The sequence below is a fragment of the Loxodonta africana genome, chromosome 6, assembly GCF_030014295.1.
Source record: "Loxodonta africana isolate mLoxAfr1 chromosome 6, mLoxAfr1.hap2, whole genome shotgun sequence".
NCBI lineage: Eukaryota > Metazoa > Chordata > Mammalia > Proboscidea > Elephantidae > Loxodonta > Loxodonta africana.
The window spans coordinates 50,708,812-50,733,691 of NC_087347.1; the positions used below are offsets into that span (position 1 = coordinate 50,708,812).

Consider the following 24,880-nt stretch of genomic DNA (forward strand, 5'->3'; position numbering starts at 1 on the left):
TTTGGACTACTATAAACTAACTTGTTGCCGTCAAGCGGATTCCGACTCACAGCAACTCTACAGAACTGCTCCATGGGGTTTCCAAGGAGCGGCTGGTGCATTCGAACCACTGACTTTTGGTTACCGCTATAGCTCTTAACCACTGCGCCACCAGGGCTATTATAATACAGTATAATTACTCCTTTGTGTAGACATTACTTTGATAGAGTTGGACATTATAAACTTATTTTCGGAGATGCCAATTATTCTACTTTCAAAAAATAACTTTCTTAATTCCTTGCTTACTATTCAAACTGGTAATGTACTAGCTATTGTCTCATTGTATATAGCTAAAAAGGACTTTAATAATCTACACCAGCATTTCCCAAATTGGGCTCATACAGTTCTGTGGGACCTTAACAGGTGGTATTCCAAAAAGGAAGAGGTGAGAGTTTAATAATCAAATAAGTTTTGGTAATGCTGGGTTAAACATGTTTCTTTAGAGCCTATGAGTTTAATGAGAAATGTGAGTCTCTGAAAGGGGGATACAATATGCAGCACTTCTCTGATTTGCTTCATCGTGAAACCTATTAGTATATACAAGCCAGTATCCTGCAGAACACAATTTGGAAAATGCTAATGAAGGCCAAGGTCCTACTACTACTTTACAGATTTGCTCGTTGAGGCACAGAGACGTTAAATGTTAAGATGGCGAAGTCAAACTACACCCAAAGTCCTCTAACTCTCCTTAATCACAGTAGTTTCAGGGAAGTCTTGGCCAAGTGATTTATTTATCACTTATGTATTTACCTTATAGAGGTGGTTTCACAGAAAAGAGAATAAGAAAAATAAGTGCAATTAAACATAAAAATATGAATATTAATTTTATTAATCCAAGCAACATCAATGCTTCAAAATTTGAGCCAATTATTTAGGACAGAAGGAGTGGGACAAAAGATGACTACTACATATTTATAGCTATATAAAATGATTAGAATATCCTTATTTATCCTTCGACGGCACTGGGTTTTTTTGTTTGTATCTATCCTTATTTCAATGCCATCTAAAAGTATGTATTAGCAAGTTTAATTTAAAATATTTATTTCCTATCTAACGTAAGTTATCTCTTAATTCTTGCCAGTGCCAAGAAAGTAAAAGGGGTAAAGAGCAAGATTTCTTTCCTCAGATAAATCAGAAAATTTCCATTTATCTCCTGTAGACTGCAACTCTTCCATGACAACTGCTTCATCAGCAAAACATCCCAACTGTTCCCTTAATGTAAGCGCATGCTACTACAGATGCGTGTTCTCTTATCCTAAATTATTATTGTTGAGTTTTTAATAATTTTAGCTTCCTAACAATAAAAATTTAAGTGATAGTGTACCTCCTAACTTGTAAATCTTGTTCAAGAAAACTACAATCCTTTTGACCTGTAAGAAATATAAAGTTGTTTTGCATTTAGTGTACCTTGAGATGCTTTCTTGTACTATTTAAGTGCTTATTTTTAGAATTTATAAGTTATTTAGATTTAGGCTTACATAAATTGTACCATAATTTCTTAGATGTAAAAAGAATAATTCAGGTAATAAAACTTTTTATTTCTAACCAAATCGTGCTTTTTCAATCACCATTTTTTGGTATGATGCCAAAAAATAAAAAAAACAAACAAAAAAGGTATCTTTTATAAAACTTATAACGGACTAACAATATACAAACTATTAAATTCAACTTGCAAATGTTTTCTTTATTTGTACCCAAGATACCATATGCAATAAAAAAGCACTAAATGTCTGAAACAAGCTTCACTTATTCTGCAAATTAGGTTGCTTAAAACGTTAAAGGTCTTCAAGCTTAGTTATTCACCAACTCCCTTTCTCATTATCTAGAGAGAAAATGCATTCTTTTAAAAAGAAGCGCTCATCTGTGGAAACTTTCTAATTAACTTGGTCCAAAGCATGTGCAAGATGGCAGTTTTCTACACTGTTTCAGCATTTTAATTGGCAGAAAATGCTTAGCAGCCTATTCGCAACCCCCCTTGGTAATTAAGCTAGGGTCAACTCTATGACTAAATGAGCCAATCTTTGAAACAAACGATTTCTACCATACACAGTATATAGCATATTTGGTTTACTGCAGTCTTTGAACAAAGTTAATGAGGTAGTAGCTGTGTCACTATGGGAGATTTATATAGAACAAGTTAACCTTTCTTAATGGTGCAGTGGTCATTAAAAATAATTACTTGCAGGGCATTCTCACTAACAATTATTAATATCTATCAGGACATAATTAATTCAAGCTTCATTTCTGACAATGCTAATAACCACCTGCAAACAACTAATCAATATTCACTATTAGTAATGTATTTGTTTTCAAAGCAAGTACAATTTCCTCCAAGGCTTTCCTGATTGAATAGGTTGTTACTTTAAATGTTACTATAGTCAGGCATCTGTCAACATCTTCATTACAATATATGGATTATGGCAATATTACAATATAGACAACTCTACTTAAAAGACGTAAACCACAGGTGATATCGAAACAAAGAACTAGAAATTCTTAGAAGCCTTAAAAAATTTTTTTTAACTCCAGATGAGACAAACTTGTCTTTTTTCCCTGTATGGAACAAATCTATTTTATTTTTACTTAAGTTAAATAATCTTACACCTAGCTACCCCTTTCTCCTGCCATATGAGAATTTATAGGCACCTGAGGGGGACTGCCTCTCAAGATGTTTACTCATCTACAAAGAACAGCAAGTGTGAAGCCAGGAAACAGGGCTGATTTTTATCTGCCTCAAGATCAGAATTCAAACCTAGTTTGTGGATCCACTTTCTCTGCCTTTACTGACTTCCTAGACTGAACTCAGTTTGTCTACCAGAAGACTATTCCTAGATTTTTGTTACAGACTAATCAATATTTAAATTAATAAACCCATTGTTGTCTAGTCGATTTCAACTCTTAGCAACCCTACAAGATAGAGTAGAACTGCCCCCATAGGTTTTCCAAGGCTGTAAATCCTTAAAGAAGCAGACTGCCACATCGTCCTCCTGTGCAGCAGCTGGTGGGTTTGAACTGCTGACCGTTTGGTTAGCAGCCAAGCACTTAACCACTGTGTGTATTTGTATGTCTACCACTTTCTTGCCTGTGCCTGCATTATCTGTCAAATCACTATTAAACATAACTCTTTTCATCTCTCTGCCACTTATATTCTAACAAAACACGCTTTAGAACTTCTCTTGCAGCAAGTAGTAGGCCACAGTACAGTAGCTGACCACAGTGGTTCCAGTCATAGCCTTTAGATGGAGAATCAGTCAACCAGCTGCTGTCCAGTAGATCCGACTCATGGTGATCCTATGTGTATCAGGGTAGAATTGCACTCCATAGGGTTTTCAATGGCCCATTTTTCAGAAGTAGATAGCCAGGAGGAGTCCTGGTGGTACAATAGTTAAGCACTCTCAGTTGCTAACCAAAAGGTCAGCAGTTCAAACCCACCCAGCCTTTCCACGGGAGAAAGATGTGGCAGCCTGCTTCCGTAAAGATTCACAGCCTTGGAAACCCTATGGGGCAGTTCTGCTGTGTCCTACAGCGTCGCTATGAGTCAGAATTGACTCGACAATTTGGTTTGGTTTAGGTTACCAGGGCTTTCTTCTAAGGCACCTTTGGGTGGACTCGAACTGCCAATCTTTTGGTGAGCAGCTGGGCGTGTTAACTGTCTGCATCACCTGGGGACTCCTGGATGGAGAATACCCGAGTTCATATCACAGCCCTGCTCTTTGCCAGCTGTGTGGCCTTGCACAAGTTACTTAACTTCTCTAAGCCTCCCTTTCCTCATCAAATGGAAGTAATAAAAGTACCTATTTGTGGGTTTAATAGCTTAAATATCCTTATAAAACTGCTTAATATAGCACCCAGTACACGATAAGGTTAACAATAAATACAGGTTAATGGATTATCTATTTACTATTGCAGAGAAATTAAGCAGGAATACAAATGCAGGTGCCTAGGAGACTTACTTTAATATGTACCAATAGCATTTCCTTTTACTTATATTCTTTCAAGATTTAAAGAATACCTCTACTCCAAATAAAATGCTTAATACTCGAATTTTATATTCTGGAAACATGTTTACCTTATTCCTTTACTGTGAAATTTTTAAAATTCTGTCTTTTTCTATCACTGATCTTGCCAGAATTCAGTTCTTAGTCCATATTCATACCTATCATTTTAGTCACTTTAATTACTATTTTCTAGTACCACTACTTCTTGGGTATATCAACCAGAAGTGTTTTGACCACGGTGAAAACACTTTTGTTTTGAATCTATACCTTCCTAAAAATCCCTATCATTCTAAGAACATTTTATTTTCAAAGTATACTGAGCTGGTATTTTCATATAATGACCTTCAAAGACTCATTTTAAACCAATGTCTTTCCTGGATTATAACTGAAAGCTTATAGAGTAATACTAAGCAATTTACTCATTCAATCAATATTTGAGTGCTTTTTTTTTTTTTTTCAACTTTAAAAAAAATTGTATTGTGGTAAAAAATACATAACAAATGGTGGAATATTTGGAAATGTATAGTGGTGATGGTTGCACTATATGACAAATGTAACCAATGTCACTGAATTATAATTGGCAAATGTTTTATTATACATAGTTTCATCACAAGAAAACAATTTATATATATCTATATACACACACACACATGAACACAAAAAGCTTGTCATCTCAACCATTTTTAAGTGTACAGTTCAGTAACATGACTTACACTTGCCATGTTGTACCACCATCACTACTATCCATTTCCAAACATTTTACATGACCCCAAATGGAAACTTAGCACCCCTTCAGCAATAACTCCCATTCCTTCATCCCCACTGGTACTAACAAACTTTTGTCTCTGTGCATTTGCCTAATCTAGATAGCTCTTGTAAGTGGGATCACACAGTATTTGTCCTCTTGCATCTGACTTATTTCACTCACTGTCTTCAACGTTCATCCATGCTGTGGCATGTGTCAGAATTTTCGTTTTTCTTTATGGTTAAATTATATCCCATTGTATGTATGTATCACATTTTGTCTATCCATTCTTCTGATGATGGACATTTGGTTGTTTCTACCTTTTGGCTATTGTGAATGATGCTGCAATGAACATTGGTGTACATATGAGTGTTTGCTTTTTGCTATGAAGTACTTCTATCCTAGGCATTAGGGATACTAAGATGAAAGACCCAGTCATACTTTTAAGCAACTTAAAGTACAACAAAGAGAGGTAAGTGATCCAATTACTACAATTCTCCCAATACCTCTACTAGAAGGCATCCAGAGGGTGACAAGGAAGAGGACTTAATTAAGCCTAGGATGGTCAGTTAAGCTATCCCTGAGGGATAATCCTTGCGCTGAATCTTTGAAGAATAATAGTAGTCAGCCAGGCAGAGAAGGAAATTCTCAGTAATAGGCTTAGAATGTGAAAAAGCAGAGAGGAACAAGAGAAAAAAAGGCATAATCCATTAGCCAGTAGTTTGTTATGGTTAGAGTCAAGGAAAGAGAAAGAAACTAAATGGTGGGTGGGGGATACGAATAGAATCATAGTATGGAATGCCTTGTGGGCCAAGTAAAGAAGTCTGAACTTTGAGACAATATAATGTAATGCACAGTTCATTTCATATTGGGGCATGTAAAGTATATGTATATTAGAAAAAAATATAATTAGCACATCATATCAAAACCGTGTTCTCATGAATATTACTGCTATATAATGTAAAGGATAAGAAAAATATTAGATATCTAATGAAAATATTAAATAGTGTACAGGTATATGGAAAAAATCGTAAAAGTAATACTAACTTTGAAAGACAAATTTGCAAGTCTGGATTTACTTTAGAAAGTAAGTATTGTAAAGCTATCCTGAGGAGGAAACATTCAGACCTCTTTCTTACCTGATGCACCTATATTTGACTTTTCAGGAACCAGATTTTTATCCTTGTTTAAATCTTCAACTAAAAGTCTGTCAAAATGCTCAATACAAAGTCTGCTGTCAATTTGATATAACAATGCAGGGCAAAGGCATGTAAATAGATCCGGTGAGATAGGAGAGTTGGTATCATGACCATAGTATCTTAACAATTGAGTGACATTCAAACACTGCAAAGAAATTAACAAAACAAATTAAGTGTAAGAGTATCTTTAAGAAGATTATGCAGAAAAAGAAATCACTGTTTAATAGAAAATACTTTAAATATTACTTGAAAGTAATCTGCAATAACAGGTATCTATTACAAATAAAACTTTTGATAAGAATTCACGATAGGGATATATTCAACTAGATGACTTAGACTTCATGGATTTTAACCATTTGTCCACTCCAGTGCATGAAAGATAATGACTTCCTGCTGTCTGTAAGAATGATTCGCAACTATATTCCCAAAGATTCTTATGGGGTTTGCAGAAAATTCACTTCCCTGGTCAGATTACAATGATCAATGATTTGAGATTCTTATTTGTGAAACAGTGTTAAATAGACTTAGAGTACTTTAATAGCTTTATATTAAAATAAACCATAATATAGCCATTTCCATTGTCTAAGACACCCCAAAAGAATATTACATTGGGAAATTCTAGCCCAATGCTAGTTGAGAGAGAAATAGAGCTGGCCATCCAGTGGAACTTTAAAAACAAAACAGAAAAAAAAAAAATATATATATATATATACACACACACACACACAAAATAAAGAATATATGTACATATAAATATACATATACACACATACATACATATGTGTGTGTATGTATATATGGATTCTATCATGAAGTAAAAACGATTATCTAAATTAAGGCATAGGAGGCAGTACTGCCCCTCTTCACACATGTCCGCTCTGTTTAAATGTATGGGTTTGGCTTATCTCACCACATGATTTTACCTATGGCACCAAAACAACCAACCAAGGAACTGAAAAAAAAAAGGTGATTCTTCTCAGGTCTTTATTATCATGAGGTACTACCCTATCCAAAGGAGAACATTTCCAGACATCCTGAAAATTCCTAGTACGCATCAGACTTGTGGTGATACAAAATAAACAGGTATTATAGTGCAGACCTCATAGGTGTGCTACAAAGAGTAAACATGAATGATAATGTCCAGTTATTATCAACAAAAGATTCTAGGTTATTATACATAGTAATAAGTGAATGTAGTCTTAAAAAGTATAGTACGATTTTAATATTCAAATTAACATTAGTATTTAAAACTGCTAAAAACCAAATACCTGATGATTTATTCAGAAAGAAATACAAAGGTATTTACTTAGATATAAAACATATCTCAGTGAAAAAGAGAACAATAGCTGAGGTCATTTGCCACACTTGATGTTGAAGCAGGTACAGAAGCCTGCCCACCTAACATCTTTCCTTTGCTGCTTTCTATACATAGGAACAACATTCTGATTCAACAAAGTTTTCTAAACTTCAATTTTTAAAAAGTGCTAAAAATTAGAACAAGAGCGCTGATATGACTTTAATGAAACAAAAATAAATGTGTTTAAAGCAAAAAATTAAAAAAAAAAAAAAACAAGGAACCAATCATATGTGAAGTATCAGAAAGAGTTTGAAAATTTAGAAGGAAAACAGGACCATCCCTCTACTATCAGGGCTTCCCATCACAGTATCTTTCCCTTAAATCTGTTAAATGCATGGGAAAAGACTAATAATGTCAGCAACTAGGCCCCATCAAAAAGTGCCACAGGGAAAAAAAGCCGGCGAAATGTAAAACACTGACACCGGAGCTAGAGCAATGACCACTCAATAATTAATTCAAGAAATTAATAATTATGGAAAAGAAACTAAGTCATAAGCAAGATAAAAAAAGGGAAATTAAAACAAGAAATCTATTCTCTAACAACCTGTAAACATTTAAATTTGAAAAACTTAGATTTGAGGACATAAGATGCAAACAATATAAGCAAAAATCCAGACAAAATCTTTAATCTGATCTTGGTTCCTTAATATATTGTTAAGGACTGTTGCCCAGAAATATGTTTAAATAACTATTTCACTGTTGGCCCTCTCTTTACTTATTTCACGATTACTGAGAATTAAGGAGCAACCATCATCTTTCCATACCTACCTCATCATGTTGATGGTCATCTTCATTATGATCTTTGTGACTAGCAGCTGAATAAATTGCACTTTTTTTAACATGCGGTGCCTCTCGCTTCCTAGCATGTCGAAGTTCACCTTCATTATCAGGATCAAGACCTTGGTGTCCATGACCAGGATCATGACCATTATGTTCTGAAAGATGTGCATTAGAATGAACTGGGTTATGTACACGATCAGGTTTGTGGACCCGATTATGCTCATACTGTTCGCCCTGGTCATGGTTAGAGGGAAAACCTGGTGTGATAACCTCGGGATTGTCATTTTTCTTCCCTTTTCTTCTCTTCTTTTGTTTTTGTGGCTTAACTTCACGTTGTTCCTGTGTTGTATTGGTCTCTGTTGATGGTTCATGGCTAGGCTCCCCACGCTCACTGTGAGTAATGGAATCATTATGAAAATGGCGAGTAGTGTTATGATCAAGGCGACGGTGTGAACGATGGTGATGATGTAAGCGACGATTATGGTCATGTATGTGTTTACCATCGGATTTCACAGATACTTCAATTGTCTCTTTCTCAGGATCACATTTACGATTTCTTTTTGTTGATACACTAGGCACAGTTTGATTTTCTGAATTTAAATGATTATGGGAATGCTGGTGGTTATGTGAGTGAAAATGTTTTCCCTCTTGAACTGCCAAAATATCTAGGTGAGAAACATGATCGTGGCCAAGATCCTCATGATTAATCTCAACTACTTTTATCTCTCCAAGGCCCAAGTTTGTTAAAAGTCTCTCCAGACCAAAAAAGGATAATCTTCCATTTTCACCATAACGGTAAAAAAGTTTTTCAATATAGCATTTTTTTTGATTTTCAGCATCCAGCACTGAAAATTTGCTTGACTCCGATTCTGTCATTCCACAATGGTGTCTGTGATGCTCTTCAGGGCCATGGTCATGGTCTTCATGGCAATGGTTGCAATGATGGAAAATAAATGTCAGCAAACAAATGAGGCAAAATTTTGTGTGCATATGTACCTTCATTTCTATTCTTCCTAAAGGGATTTAAAAAGACAGACAAGCATTAATTTTATACTTAGACACATTCAAAATAATCAGAGTCTCCAGCATTTGCTAACATATTAGGCAAATTCTTTCATGGCTATGATTCTTTCCTTCACCAATTCCCTATAAAAATGCCCCTTTTAACCTATCAAAATATGTACAGTTCTTTGATCAGCACAAACTGCTCAAGACTCACCTACAAGACTATCCTCATCTCTTGTAAGTATAACACTAAACAGTCTATACATTTATACAGAAATTGCTGACTTCCTTCCTAGATGGTTCTTTACAGAAAAAAGTTCTCTGGTTCCTGCATTTGAGGTCCTGGTCAGTGCAATAAAGCAGGTAAAATGATAAAATGTATAAATCAGGAAGAAAAAAAAAACTGTCATTATTCACAAAAGACAGAACTGGTCACGTTTTGTGTTGTAGCTGTTGTGTGCCATCGAGTCAATTCCAACTCATAGCAACTCTACAGGACAGAGTAGAACTGACCCATAAGGTATCCAAGGCTGTTATCTTCACAGAAGCAGATTGCCACATCTTTCTCCAATGGAGTGGCTGGTGGGTTTGAACTGCTGACCTTTCAAACGGTAGCCAAGCGCTTAACCACTGCACCAGGAGGGGTCCTTCATTGGGTATGTAGAAAATCCAAAAAAATCTATAAGAACTAATAAGTTATTTTAGTACACTTGCTGAATATAAGGATAATAGCCTAAAATAAACTATATTTCTATAAACCAGCAACAATTAGAAAGTGAAATTAAAAGGCAATACCAGTCTTAAACGCTAGCAAGCGGCCATCTAAGATGTATCAGTTGGTCTCAACCCACTTGGATCAAAGGAGAATGAAGAACACCAAGAACACAAAGTAATTACGAGCCCAAGAGACAGAAAGGGACACATAAACCAGAGACTACATCAGCCTGAGACCAGAAGAACTAGGTGGTGCCTGGCTACAACCAAAGACTGCCCTGACAGGGATGACAAAAGAGAACCCCTGAGGGAGCAGGAGAGCAGTGGGATGCGGGCCCCAAATTCTTGTAAAAAGACCAGACTCAATAGTCTGGCTGAGACTAGAAGGACCCTGGTGGTCATGGCCGCAGACCTTCTGTTGGCCCAGGACAGGAACAATTCCCAAACCCCAAGGTTCAAACAGGGATGGGACTGGAGAATGGGATGGAAAGGGATGCTGGTGAGGAGTGGGCTTCTTGGATCAGGTGGACACTTGAGACTACGTTGGCATCTCCTGTCTGGAGGGGAGATGAGAGGGTAGAAGGGGTTAGAAGCTGGCGAAATGGACACAGAGAGAGTGGAGGGAGGGAGCGGGCTGTTTCACTGGGGGACAGCAACTGGGAGTATGTAGCAAGGCGTATATAAGTTTTTGTGTGAGACACTGACTTGATTTGTAAACTTCACTTAAAGCACAATAAAAATTTTTTTTTAAAAAAGGCAATACCATTTAGAGTAACAAATAAAAAAAAAAATTTTTTTTTTTTTAGGTAGGAATAAATCTAACAAAAGATGTGTAAGACCTTTACATAGAAAAGAATCACATATCACTGAGAGAAACACCTAAATACATCATTTTTATGATTAAAAAACTTATGTAAATTAATGTCACTTCTACCAAAGTTGAGCTATAGATTCAGTGTAATCCCAAAATCTTAGGAGTTTATTCTGTGAAAATTGATGAGCTATTTCTGATAGCTACATGTAAATAAAAAGTGCTATCAAAAGACACGCACATGAACATTTACCCAAGCTTTATTCATATAGCAGCTCACTACTGGGAAAAAAAATGTTCATCATTAGTGCAACGGGTAAGTGAAGCAGAAATAATCTCACAATGGAATACCACACAGAAATTTACACAAAAGAGCAAAAACCCAAGAATAACCAATTCAGAAATCGGCAAGGCAATAAATATCAAGACTTCTTTTTATAAAGTTAAATAAAATAACATAAAACTGGCACAAGGACAGACATAGACCAGGGGAGTAAAACTGAGTTGAGAATGAGAATCAGTAATAGTGATTACAAAAAAAATGGTTCTTCCTCACATCATACACAGAAGTCAATTCCAAGAGGATTAAATGCCTAAAAAGGCAAAACTTTTAACAAGTTTTAGAACAATATATAAGAAAATATTATGACTTTAGGGTAGGAAAAGATTTCTTAGAAAGTATATGCCATAAAGAAAAATTCAAATTCTTAAAAAATTTTTTCTACAAGAAAGGACACCATAAACAAAACTTATGACAAGCCACACACTAGAAAATATATGCAGTACATATATATAAACAATGTATGTAAAAGATCAGTATCCAGAATATATAAAACATATATCAATATATCAATAATGAAAAAACTCTAATAGACAATTACACAAACGACATAAACAGAAAAGCTAACTGAGCAGCAACATATGATCACTAGTACTCTAAAAAAAAAAAAAAACTAGGTGGTGCAAATAGAGATAATTCACATCTGACAATACCAAAACCCAAACCCGTTGCCATCAAGTTGACTGTGATTCACAGAGACCCTACAGGACAGAGCAGAGCTGTCCCATAGGGTTTCCAAGGAGTGGCTGGTGGATTCAAACTGCCTACCTTTTGGTTAGCAGCCGAGCTCTTAACCACTGTGCCACCAGGGCTTCTTGACAATACCAGGTGTTAGCAAAAATCTAATATGGAGAAACAGAAACTATTTTACACTGCTGGAGGGAGTATATACTGGTACAACTATTTTGGGATACAATTGGACATATACTACCAAAGCTGCAGATAAACACACTCTATAGCTGCAAAATTCCACTCCTATACTATACCCTAGAGAAACACTTGCCCGTAGGCACAGGAAAGAAGTTCAAGAATCTTTATTGCAGTAAGGTTGAAATGTTGTTTTATAATGTGAACCACCTCGTCACATGATGTTCTTGGCTGCAAATACTCAACTAAAAGTGGCTAAAAGAGGAAAATTTCACATAAAAGGTCAGGAGAAATGGGTGGCTCCAAAACAATTGTATTACCAAAACTCCAAGTGCTTTCATGCTCAGATTTGTCACCTCGGGATCTCAAGGTAACAGCTGTTGCTACCACCATCCCACCTTTGACAACCACATCCGATGCTAGATTTATCTTCATGGCTCTCTGTTCAGCCAGGGAGAAAATTTTCCCTGGAGCCTCTCCCAAATTTCTCCTTACATATCTTTGCTCAGGACCATAGTACATGCCCATGCCAAAACCAATCACTAGTAAAGAAGAATTACCATGATTGGCTCAGACAAATCAACATTCATTCCCCTGCGGCTGGAAAGGAGTCACCTTTCCTTAGTATACGGAAGGCGGAATATGCACAGAACTTGGGGGTCTAAAAATAAGGTGAAAGGAAGTAAATGAGGAATGGCTGTGGATTATGCAACCACTAGAGCCTGCCACAAACCTACCTGCCCACCAATGGAAGAATGGATAAAAAATAAGGGGTATATTTATATAAGAATACACTACAGTTAGAAATGTATGAATATGAAGGAACACATACAAATATACACAAATCTCAGAAACATACAAGAAGAACTGCAAAAAGATACCTTGTATCGTTCATATTGGAATATTTAAAAACATGCAAAACTATATCTTACTTTTGGATACATAAACATATAAAAACCAAAAACCTGTTGCCATCGAGTCGATTCTGACTCATAGCGACTCTATAGATACTACAGATACCGAGAGTAAAGACTGGGTGATAAATTATATTCTGGGGGGTGGTTATCTTCTCAGGAAGGGAATCAGATGGAGGAGGGGGTATACATATTTAATTGCATCTGCAGTATTCCTTTTAAAAAAAGATTTGCAGCAAATGTGGCAAGTGTTTAATATTAGAGCAGGGTAACGGGATTCAGCGGTGTCTGTTACCTCCTTTTATGCATTTTCCTGTGAGTCTGATACATCACATAACCTATCATCAGTAGTTTACCAAAGTGCGGTTGCAGAAGCAGCAGAAGCATCATCAGGATCTCCTGGGAACTTACCAGAAACGCAAATTTTTGCAACTTCCCCAGGCCTGCTGAATCAGAAACTCAGGGATGGGCCCAGCCATTTCTTGAACGAACTCCTAGTCAATGTGATGCAAGCTAGCTAAAAATTTGAGCACCAGTAGCTATACAAATAAATGACCAAACACTCCATTTAGGATACTTTTGTCAAATGTTATAAGTACCTGAACAAATTACGTTGAATTATCACATATGGCATTTATTAGCTAAGAATTTTTAAATTATGCATTTATTTTACAAAATATACATATATGTTGGTCTATAAATATGTCTGCGTGTATTATATCAATTCCAAAGCTACATTGATTTTGAGGTTTTTTAATTCAAACACATCAATTTCTTATATAATATCATGGATAAAGTCACCATTTAAAATATACCAATTTTATTTGTATACTAATGAAGATAATTGGAGCCCTGGTGGTGCAGTGCTAAGAGCTATGGCTGCTAACCAAAAGGTCAGCAGTTGCAATCTACCACCCGCTCCCTGGAAGCCCTATGGGGCACTTCTACTCTGTCCTATAGGGTCGCTGTGAGCTGGAATCAACTCAAAGGCAGCAGGTACAGGTATAAGGAGGATAAAAGGGCATGGCTGATTAAGGCCAATCACCATAAAGCAGAAGTGGACACACATGCATGTGCTCCCAGCTCCCACATGTAAGCTATACTCCTTGCAGTTACCTTAGTTCTCCACCAGAATATGCTAGTGAAAGCTGACATGCACAGTGATTTTGCCCCATTCATCTGATATAGAAATGTCTTGAGGTTTCTTTAGTGCACATTATCTGTCAAACGAATGGGTATCAATGGTGGAAAATGAGACACACACACACACAGAGAGCCATGGGGTCTATATGAGCTGTAAACTGTCATCTCTACTTTTATTTAAAAGCGTAGTACTCAGTTTGTTTGCTGCAAACGTTTCTGAATATCCTGAGTCCCTTAATTATTTACATACAAAAGGGTGTTCTCAGAATGTTAAGTACATGAGTGACGTGATAGGGGTAATATTCAACCTAGTCTAAGTATTTTAAGTAAATCATTCATAAACTTTTCAACTTGGCTTGGAACTGCTATTGCATATGTGTGTTTAAGAGTCATTAGCATAGGTTAAGGAGCTACAGTAAAGAGACCCCTCCTACAAGGTTGTGGTGTAAGAAACAACAAAGTTTACTTCTCTCTCAAAATCAAAGAAGGCTGATGCTCCAGGTCTGTGGGCTGCTCTGCTCCAATCATTCAGAGACCCTTATTTTCAACATAGGGCTTATGTGAGTGCTATTCTAGCCAGTGGGAAAGGAGAAGGAATTGAAGTCCAGGTTCAGAAATTTCCTCTGGAGCAGCAAGTGAAGAAGAAGTTGCACACACTACTACTTCTCACATTTCACTGGCAAGAACTCAAGTCACATGGCCTCAATCAGCAATAAGGAGGCTGGAAAATACAGTCTCAGCTACAACTTTACCACACATTCTAAGGAAATTAAGGATCCTTTCCTAGCCACAGAACAAAGAGGATCTTTGGGTAGACACAGAAATGGGGGAAACTTTGCCCCAGTCCATATCCCACTCAACTTTAAACACTGGCCTTGACAGGATTATGCTTAGTACTAGCCAAAATATTCTATTACATCTGTTGTGTATGGAGTTATTCAGGTTTTTTGCATTGAACATGTGTTAGTTTTATAATTTTTTTTTTTTTCAATTCAGCAAATATATATTGAGTTATCTACCCAAGAAATTCTATTAGATCCTGTGGACGTCTATGTCTGATCTTACTGCACAAGAAAGGAAGAATGGATTCTGGTAAATAACTAGCAATTGTCATTACATATGTATTTTCTTATTTTGCTGTCAATTTCTAGCGCATCATCAGAGTTAAACGTTTAAGTATTCTACCACTTTATAGTTTCTACCTTAATGTGAAGAGGGCAATTTTAGTTAAGGAATTGAATCATTATGCTATTTAACTATTATACTATTTATAATGCAAACATTTTGCTTCCGACAGAAAAAAAAAGTTCATTAATATACTTCTGTATTTAACATTAATATTAAAACTATGTATTTGGTTAAGGTAACACTTACACTTTGGAGTGGGAGTTGACGGGAAGGAATCGTGAAGAGGATTCTGGGGTACTGTTAATGCTCTATTTCGTCACCTAGGTGCTGGTTGCATGGGTGTGTTCACTTCATGAAAATTCAATGAAATTTACCCATAGCATTTAGGTATTTTTCTGCAGATTTATTGTATTTCAACAAAAATTTTATTTTTAATCCCTAGATTTTCTGGGTAGATTAAAAATATGTACTTCAACTTTCAATGAGTTAACATCAGTAATATGCAGCTTCTAGAAACACACTCATACTTAATCATTCCCAAAGACGATTTTATTGTTTTACTTTTTATTTTCAAATAATTTAAGTCTCACAAGAAGTTGTAAAAATAAGACAGTTCCCATGTACCATTCACCCAACTTTGCCCAATAACATCTTAACCAAAAAAAAAAAAAACCCAGTGCCGTCAAGTCGGTTCTGACTCATAGCGACCCTATAGGACAGAGTAGAACTGCACCACAGAGTTTCCAAGGAGCACCTGGAGGATTCGAACTGCCGACCCTTTGGTTAGCAGCTGTAGCACTTAGCTGCGCCGTCAGGGTTTCCTATAACATCTTACATAACCATAATACATTTTCAAAACCAGGAAGCTGACGTTAATACTATAAACTAAACCAGAGAATTTAATCTCATCAGCTTTTTTTTTTTTTACATGCATTCCTTTAAAAATTACTGTGATAGAAAATCTACTTTTTAACCAGAAAGAAAAAAGTATCATTGATAACCAGAGAACCTTGCGTAACAAAATGTATGGTTATACTTAAGAGAAAGGTTAACTAGATTCTTAAGTGGAAGGAATGAGGGTTGGTAATCTCCACAGCAAATTCTTTTATAAAGGCTTAACAAAAATCTCTAACTACAGGCTTTCTATTATCGTTTTTACTATGTAACATGACAAGTTACAAATCTTAAAATATATAAATAATATTGAACACCTATATCAAGAGTCAGTTATGGAACATACACTAATTGTTAACGTTAAAAATCCTCCTACAGATATATTCTCTAATGCTTTAAAAGATAATTAGCTTTTATTTCATACAGCTGAATATAATAAAATCACAGAAATTTTAAGATGAAAAGATCCTTAAATATATCTAGCAAAATGCTCTTATTTACATACGAGCATGTATGGGATGGTATACAGCATGATTAAGGTGATATATCAAGTTTGTGGCAGACTTGCAAAAAACACAAGCCCTCTAACTTCAAAGACAAGGGCTCTTTTTACCACATCAGCTTATTTGTACATCTTAAAGTCAGAACACCGAGAGATCATTACTAATGTAACCTGTCTAAAACATACTACAAAGATTTTTTTTAAAAAAGAAAAAAATAACTGTCTCCTACTACTTAGGGGAAAAAAAAAAAAAAAATCAACCCATCGCCACGGAGTTGATTCTGACTCGCAGCGACAATACAGGACAGAGTAGAACTGCCCCATATGGTTTCCAAGGAGTGCCTGGTGGATTCAAACTGCTGACCTTTTGGTAAGCAGCGGCAGCACTTAGCCACTACGCCACCAGGGTTTCCCCTACTACTTACTCAATATAAAAAAAAAATGTCAAAATGAATTTCATTACTTATAACCTAAGTAATGCCTGTTTGCCATAATAAGAAAAATAACACCCCCCAAAAAAGGTTAATTATAGAATTTCTTTAAATAATGAGTTCTCTGGAAGCAATAATTTTATTCAAAATAACATTAGATCATCTATTCCATGCTGTGTTCCTGTTGGGAATCTACACACACACACACACAATCTACAAGCAGCAATTTACAAAAGTGGATTTACTGCACAAAATCAGGAGATAAAACTACTCCAGGAAATGTTACTTTTAATAATAAGCTGCAGAATAAAGATTTTTGTTTCCCCACCATTGACAGATGTATGCCTCTGCGAAATTATAAATTGTAGTTTCTTCATCTGTAGTAATAGAATATTTTACCACTTTACCTAAAAATTTGACCCAGTGACTTAGGCTCACTTTAGTTCAGTTCTATGAATTAACATTCCAGTTTACTTCCCAATAAGCACTGTTAACTAGAAACGTCCTCTTCAGAAGCTCCCTCCCTTTTAGTTCCTCCTCCTTTCAGACTGAAAACCAAAACCAAAACCAGAGACCCTACAGGACAGAGTAGAACTGCCCCATAGGATTTCCAAGGAGTGCCTGGTGGATTTGAACTGCTGACCTTTTGGTTAGCAGCCCTAGCTCTTAACCATTATGCCACTGAGTGACCTTTTAAAACACAAATTAATTTCTTTAAATGTTTTTCCTACTTCTGATAGTAACCATCTGTACCACTGAGTCACCAAATAGTAATGAGGGGAAGTTCCTCTTTATGGAAGCATCTCAGTCAATAAATGAAGAAGGAATAATAGAATTAGATTATCACCTAAGGAATTAAAGTGCCTGAACACTGAGCTTCAACAACTGGTAACATCACAAGCCTTCAGGTGGTAGAATACACTACCACCTACAAGTAGTCTTGCAAAAGGGGAGACGGGGCTGAGGGAAGAGGAGGAAAAATCAAACTTGAATCCAATCATGCCTACAGATCAGTGTTTAACTTTTTTTTCAGTATCATCCCCTTATAGAGTCTTTTTACACATTTATGTTTCATAATCATACCCCTCTGTTTATGTACTGTGGCCCTCTTGGAGAGCCACAAATCATTTTAGTATCAAATATAACAGTTCCCATTTCAACAATAACATAATTGCAGAGAGAGAGATGGAGGTGGTATCTATAGATTAAAAGGGTCTTAAGAGACATTAAATAAACACCTTGTGTGGACCTAATGAGAAATCTGACTCAAATGGTAATTTTTTTTTTTAATTTTAAGACACTTATAAATAAAACAAAAATTTGAACACTGACTAAATATTTAATGCAAATAGTTATTTTTAGGGTTAATGGTTCTGTTATGTATTAAAAAGAGTATCTTTTTAAAGACATACACTAAAATGTTTGTAGATAAAATTACATGATGTCCGGGATTTGTTTCATAATAACATGGGAGGTAGACAACGATACAGACAAAAGATTGGGCCAGAGCTGACAATTTCTGAAGCTGGGTGGTAGGAACAGGAGGGTTCATTTTACTTATTTTTTCTACATTTTATATGCTTTAATTTTCTCCGTAACAAGAAGTGTTTTAAAATTTCATTTAGTCCTTTTTAATGGTTTTCCATTGTTTATTCTGAGCATTTTTACCTCAAGAGGTAATTATATATTTACTAATTAGTTCTTTAGATCCTGCTTCCACTCTTCCAGGAGAGCAGGATCCATACTGGCAATGTTCACCACTGTATCACTAGTATCTAGCATAGTGCCTGGAACTTAAGAAGTGCTTGATATTTATGGAAAGCATGGAGGGAGGCAAGAAAGGAGGAAGTTATGGTCTATTTTTCAGTCATGCTCAAACTCACTTGTCCATTAAGTTTGAGACTACAGTGGTAGTGGTGGCAATAAAGTGATTACCACCAATCTACTACGGCTTGTCGCCAATTCATACAATGAATATCTCCCTATCTGAGATTAGTAAATGCATTGGCTAGGATGCCTTTAAAGCCACCAGCTGCCTGCTAGCCAACTACAACTCATGGCACCTCGTGTGTGTCAGAGTAGAACTGTGCTCCATACTGTTTTCAAGAGATGATTTTTCAGAAGTAGATCACCAGGCCTTTCTTCCGAGGCACCTCTGGGTTTACTGAACCTCCAGCATTTCATTTTTAGCAGCCGAGTCCGTTAATAGTTTGCACCACCCAGGGTACCTTTATCAGTCACTAAATATTGAGATGTCCTCTGGAGCTACTAAAACATGGAACACTTCAGTACTCTTTCAGTAAATAGGCTTCGACCTCTTTCTACCCCCAAAGCACACAAACCTATGTAACATGCACCATGAAAAGGGCTTCAAGACATGAGTGATAAACTTACAACCTGAATTAGACTCACATGCATTTTCCCTTCAACCTGCAGAGCTGTGTTCACTTTCGGCTCATCATCACTGGCAGTTGCCTTCCTTCTAAGAAGAGCTACTCCACAGCTTCAAATCTTTATCACTATAACCACCTTCTCTCTTCCCTTTGTGTTTCCTCTTTTAACATCTTGTCACTTACATGTACCAATTTTATACCAGATTGCCATTCAGAAGTACCGCCAGTTAAACTGATGAATCCTTTCCTGAAATCAGCTAATCAACTCATCAGAGAATGTCCAGGGCAATCTTTTTATAATACTGACAGTTTTTGGTGTTGCTGACAACACAAAAGCTACTTCTCCTCCACAACGGAAGCTTTCTGTCCAATTAACTTTAGCTGTCCTTTTAATTATTTCAAGCCATCGAGATCTACTTAATGGTTGGAAGAGGTAAAATGATTCACTTCAGTCATTCAGCAGGCTCTTACAAATGTGTAATCCAAACATCCAACTATGGAATTTTTACTACAAAGTTCCCAGTCCAATACTATCTTTATTGTCAACTTTTAACAATGTCCAATATTTAAGAAAACTACAAATTTTTAAACATAAAGTTTCCTTAGGGCACATTCTCTTTCCTTACGGAGCTGCATTCAAAATCACAGAGCTGGGGTGAATGTCATGATATAAAGGTACATAGAAAAAAATTAAGAAAATTATTGTCCGAGAAAACCAGAAGTTGTGCAGGAAAGGAAAATAGTTTATTATAATGCCTCATTTGCGAATAAAACATATAGAATAAAATATAACACTGAATCCTATTTGGAACCAAAATTCCAATATAACTGTACTAAGAAACTGGGATATGAGAAATGGGAAGGTACATGGAAAGATGAGAAGAGCATCAACTCTTCATATTTCATTGTGGGAAGTAAAGAGACAATGGGTGAAATTGAAAATCAACAAACAGTAATGTGCTATACAGAGACATGGCCGTAAATAGCAAAATAATCAACTAAAGAAGCTAAAAAAGTTCCTTCTACCTTTAGGCAGAATAATATTTAAGAAGGACAACAGGGGACTGGTATTTTTTCCCTAAAAAACCTCATAAAACTATTCGAGAAAGATGTGGCAGTCTGCTTCTGTAAAGACTTACACAAGTCCTGGAAACCCTATGGGGCAAGTTTTACTGTACTATATATAGAGTCATTGAGTTGTGGAATTGACTCCATGGCAGTGGATTTGGTTGGTTCTGTGATTTTCACAAGCGTTTGTCTGCAGTGTTTAAATCACAATATGCAAACATTTTTATCCCAATTTGGTGCTATTATGTTTGGTTCTTGGAAACTCTGTGGGGCAGTTCTACTCTGTCCTATAGGGTCGCTATGAGTCTGAATCGACTTGACGGCACCGGATTTCCTATGTTTGGTCACTTGTTTGGAATTAATGCCCAGGTGTGGGATTGCTTGGGAAAAGGCTACAAAAATTTTAACACTTTTCAGGTCTTGTTTCATACTTCCAAATCGGTTTCTAAGGAAATTAAGCTCAGTTTTACTGTCACCAGCAGTATGATCATAGCATTCTGGTTGCACCCTATTAGCACTTGATATTATTAATTTTGAAATAAAACAAGGTTTTAAAATTCATATTCCTTGTCTTATTCTTAGTGTCTCGATATTTTTATCAAACTATCTGAGCTTTTATAACATTACTCAATCATAATTTCTACAAATAAAAATCTTCAGTTCTGGTAGAACTCCTTCTTTACTAAGAACTCTCCCCTTTTGTATATAGGTATTTTCACGTACATTCAACAAAACCTATCAATTTTTTGCAATTTCTTCTATGATTTCTATATATAGGAACACGTTACAAACAAATGCTATATATATAACTTTGTTATAATTATATCCTATCTTACATAAGATATATTTTTCTAATACATTCTTTTACTGACCTCATTATTTTATAATATTTAGAAATATGTATTATATTATTTGTAAACTCTGGTGGTATAGTGGTTAAGAACTACGGCTGCTAACCAAAAGATCGGCAGTTCGAACCCACCAGGCGCTCCTAGGAAACTGTGGCGTTCTACTCTCTCCCGGGTTGCTATGAGTTGGAATCAACCCCACAACAATGGGGTTTTTTTTTTTTTATACTATTTATCTCGATAAGGAATATTAATGAATCCTTCCATTGCCCCTCTTCTTCAAGAGGCTATTTTTATTTTCCTCTAGGTAATACAGTGCAAAGTGTATTTCTTCACATATATGCACATTAAATTAAAAATTCACCTTCAGTAGGAGCACACTGAGAGGTAATACACCAAAACATTTGCTCACAGGCCTGAAATCACTTTATAAGGGAAGGGAGAAGAGGGAGGCATAAAAATAAGCCAAATATATAAACTTTTTCTGCTCTGAAGGAGTTATGAGGAAGACACAACCAGCTTTTAAATTCGAGAAGGTAAACTGTGATAGAAGCTATGTCAGAATTAGTAGAAACAGTGTGGTAAATTAGGTGGTAGCCTACTGTTGAAGGCCCAGGGCTTCACATTCCTTTTCCAACTCCAAGTATGATAAACGGATCCCTAGTTTAGTTCATAGTGTTCTTATTAAAAACAATACTTCTGGCCCTATTAAAGTGCATAATCTTATTAACAAGATAAGGATACTTCCTACACTTTGATTCACCTTTCTAATTCCTAAAAAAACCCCTTCTGAATGAAATGGGTGGTCCCCCAAACTACAGAGTACATATTAAGGGAAGAACCACGCTTGCTAGAGATGTTTATACAAGGACAAATACTATTTGATACCTCACTCTCTTTCAGGAGTAAAATATGTACAAAATAATTTGTTAATTATAAAATCATCTACCACTGACTTTTAAATTCTGAAAATAATGTAAACACTAGTTGAACATGATTTTCGATTTTATCCTCATGCTTGCACAAACTTATAACCACCATTACCCTACTGTAAAACATCTTTTAACATGAAAACTCAACACAAAAATCTACTAATTATCCAACCCTCTTATGTGGCAGCCAGAAGAACCCTTATGTTCTGACAGCAGAAGAGAAATACAGAATCTGACATTACGTTATTTACGATGTGATAATGAAAATAAATTGTGTTGGTTTAGCATGCCTGAGCCGAAGTGTGGCCTCCTGTGCTGTCAGTTTGGAAATAATTTCAATGCTACAGTTATTTAAAACTTTATTGTTATTGCTACTTAAAACATTTCAGTTGTAAACTGCTTCATATCTACAGGATATACTTTTGAATGTTCCCTGACTGTGGTAAATTTTTACTTTTGAGGATGCACACTTGGTTATTTTAAACCTAAAATCATAGTGTGGCCTACACATAAAACTTACAGATAAAAATAGCAAAAAGGAAAAAACACTTTTGAGTATAGACAATTGGTATAATTTGAAATCTTAAAATTTATATAAATGACTACAGAAAATCTGGTGGTCATTAAAGATTCTTGAGACTATTTTTCAAATATCATTCTATAAAATCCAGTTTAAAATAAATTTGAATTTAATAAAAAGTTCACCGTGTGCATTTAACATTTTGAACTTTATTTTCACTACCGTTGAGGAGATAAAGTTATGAAGACATAAGCAGATTTTTACATAACCATTTTCAAGAAAAAGAAAAGCTCAGATCAAATGAATAAAATTGCTGTTATTCTTATACGAAACTAACTTTAACGATACAGCTTTAACATACACCCCTCCTCCCATTTTGAAAAATCCCACGTACTCTTCTGCAAGGTTAACTTGGAGTTACACTATTTTATCCCCACCCAAAGCTCCTCCCCACTGGAAAACTGGGGCTAAAAGTGATCAAAGTTAACCAGTTCAAAAAGACTATGCAACACTAATCAACTGGAGGTAATTCCATGGTGGAATTTATAGCACTATGGAATCTAATTTTAATTTAAACAGTGTTTTGTTTTAGGAAAAGATGAAGGTGAAGCAAAGTTCAAAGAGTATTAAAGGGGAACGAAACACTAGGGGGCAGCATCAAACTGTGGAGGCTTAGAATAGGCAGTTTTGTGGCTTGTAAACTTCTGTGTTAGTATATTTTTAAGGAGAATTACACTGACAACAAAGAGAACTTTACAGGGTTATATAACTTGTTATAAGGAGGAAAAAACCCTAGCTTTCTGTTTTGATTCCTTACACTTTTCTAGTTCCTACTGTGTACCTTCTTTTGCATGTATCATCAGTTTAAAAGGCACTAGTGATACTGTCCCAGAGTATTTCCTTGGAGTAATCTTAAATTTATGTTTTGTTTCACTCAACATTTTAAACTGGATCGAACAGTTACAAAACCTTTGACAACCAAGCTTTGCACACTCATTGACTAATGTGTCATGAGTACCCACTATATGACAATAAAGCTGTGGAGCATGCCCCCTCCCTCCCCACAGGAAGTTAGTCTGGCAAGGAAAACAGGATGTGCATATGTAATTACAAGCTAGAAAATGTCTATAGGTATCATATATGAGTAACAGAGCAATAACAATAGAATAACTGCATCGTCTCAAAGGCCCAACCCCTATTGCCATCTGGTTCATTCCCACTCATGGTGTGCAATAGAGACCACTGAACCTCACTCTGGGGTTATAAATTATCAGGGAAAAGAAGTAGTCCTTCAACCACGAATAAAAGAATCAAAACATTTGTACATAGAAAAAAAGGTAAATGAATTAAGTACCTGGTGGCATAAGAGCCCTTGTGGCACAGTGGTTAAATGTTTGGCTGCTAACGAAAAGGTCAGCATTTCAAATCCACCCGCTGTTCCTTGGAAACCCTACGGGGGCAGTTCTACTCTGTCCTCTTGGGTCACTATGAATCGGAATCTACTCGATGGCAAGGAGTTTGGTTTTTTTGGCTTAGTACTCTGGTGTAGTATCTCATTTAACAGCCACAATAAATCCATGAGGTAGGTTTTAGTATCTCAATTTCACAAAAAAACTGAGTAAGATAAAGCAACTTGGAAGTAGTGGGTCAAAGTCTTGAACCTTAAGCTTCATTCCAAAGCCCAAAATTCCTTCCAATACTAGGGAGAGAAAAGAGGTGGTGGGAATAGAATAATATTAACAAGGTAAATTCTCTTTAATTAAAAGCAAATGATTATCCCAGCTGTTGAATAATTTTCCCTATTATCTATATCTTGTGTCTTTTTTGTTTATAGATCTTAAAGATGTTATTAAACAAAACTTGCAATCTAAACTAGAGGCCTGTTAAAAAATATTTCAAACCAGATGCTCAAAAAAGGATGTCAGCTTTTAGCCATCTGTGTGTGTAATATAATTTGGTGAAAGGCAGAATCGGTACAGGTTATAATGCAGTGTATTACTGATACAACCTTTTAAGAGTGGCCTTTTCATTACTACTTCCTTTAGAGTAGCACCAATCATTCTTGCACAGGGATTTTTAACTAGGCATCTGTGGACAGAACGCAGGAGTTCCTGAATTTGGAGTAGGAGGAAAAATACATCTTTAGCCACTGAAATATGGCAATTCCTTCAGTTATGAATGGAGCAAAATCACAGTAACACAGAGTACCTGATACTTTATCAATAGAAATCAAAGCTATTTCATCAAATTGT

The 24,880-nt window shown here is 35.9% G+C and overlaps 1 protein-coding gene across 4 annotated transcripts in view; it reads right to left on the reverse strand.

The window, feature by feature from the left end:
* SLC39A10 (solute carrier family 39 member 10) overlaps positions 1-24,880 on the reverse strand; it is a 50,872-nt gene that overhangs the window by 22,870 nt on the left and 3,122 nt on the right. For 2 of the 4 annotated variants that reach the window (XM_064286873.1, XM_064286875.1), the window contains exons 2-3: positions 8,107-9,131; positions 5,922-6,126 (exon numbers count right to left, since the gene is read on the reverse strand). In XM_064286873.1, the coding sequence (XP_064142943.1) occupies positions 5,922-6,126; positions 8,107-9,120 (1,219 nt within the window). In that variant the 5' untranslated portion in view covers positions 9,121-9,131. Of the gene's footprint in view, positions 1-5,921; positions 6,127-8,106; positions 9,132-9,636; positions 9,849-11,756; positions 11,831-24,880 lie in introns of those variants that run through there. The other 2 variants (XM_064286874.1, XM_064286872.1) reach the window with 2 other exon arrangements.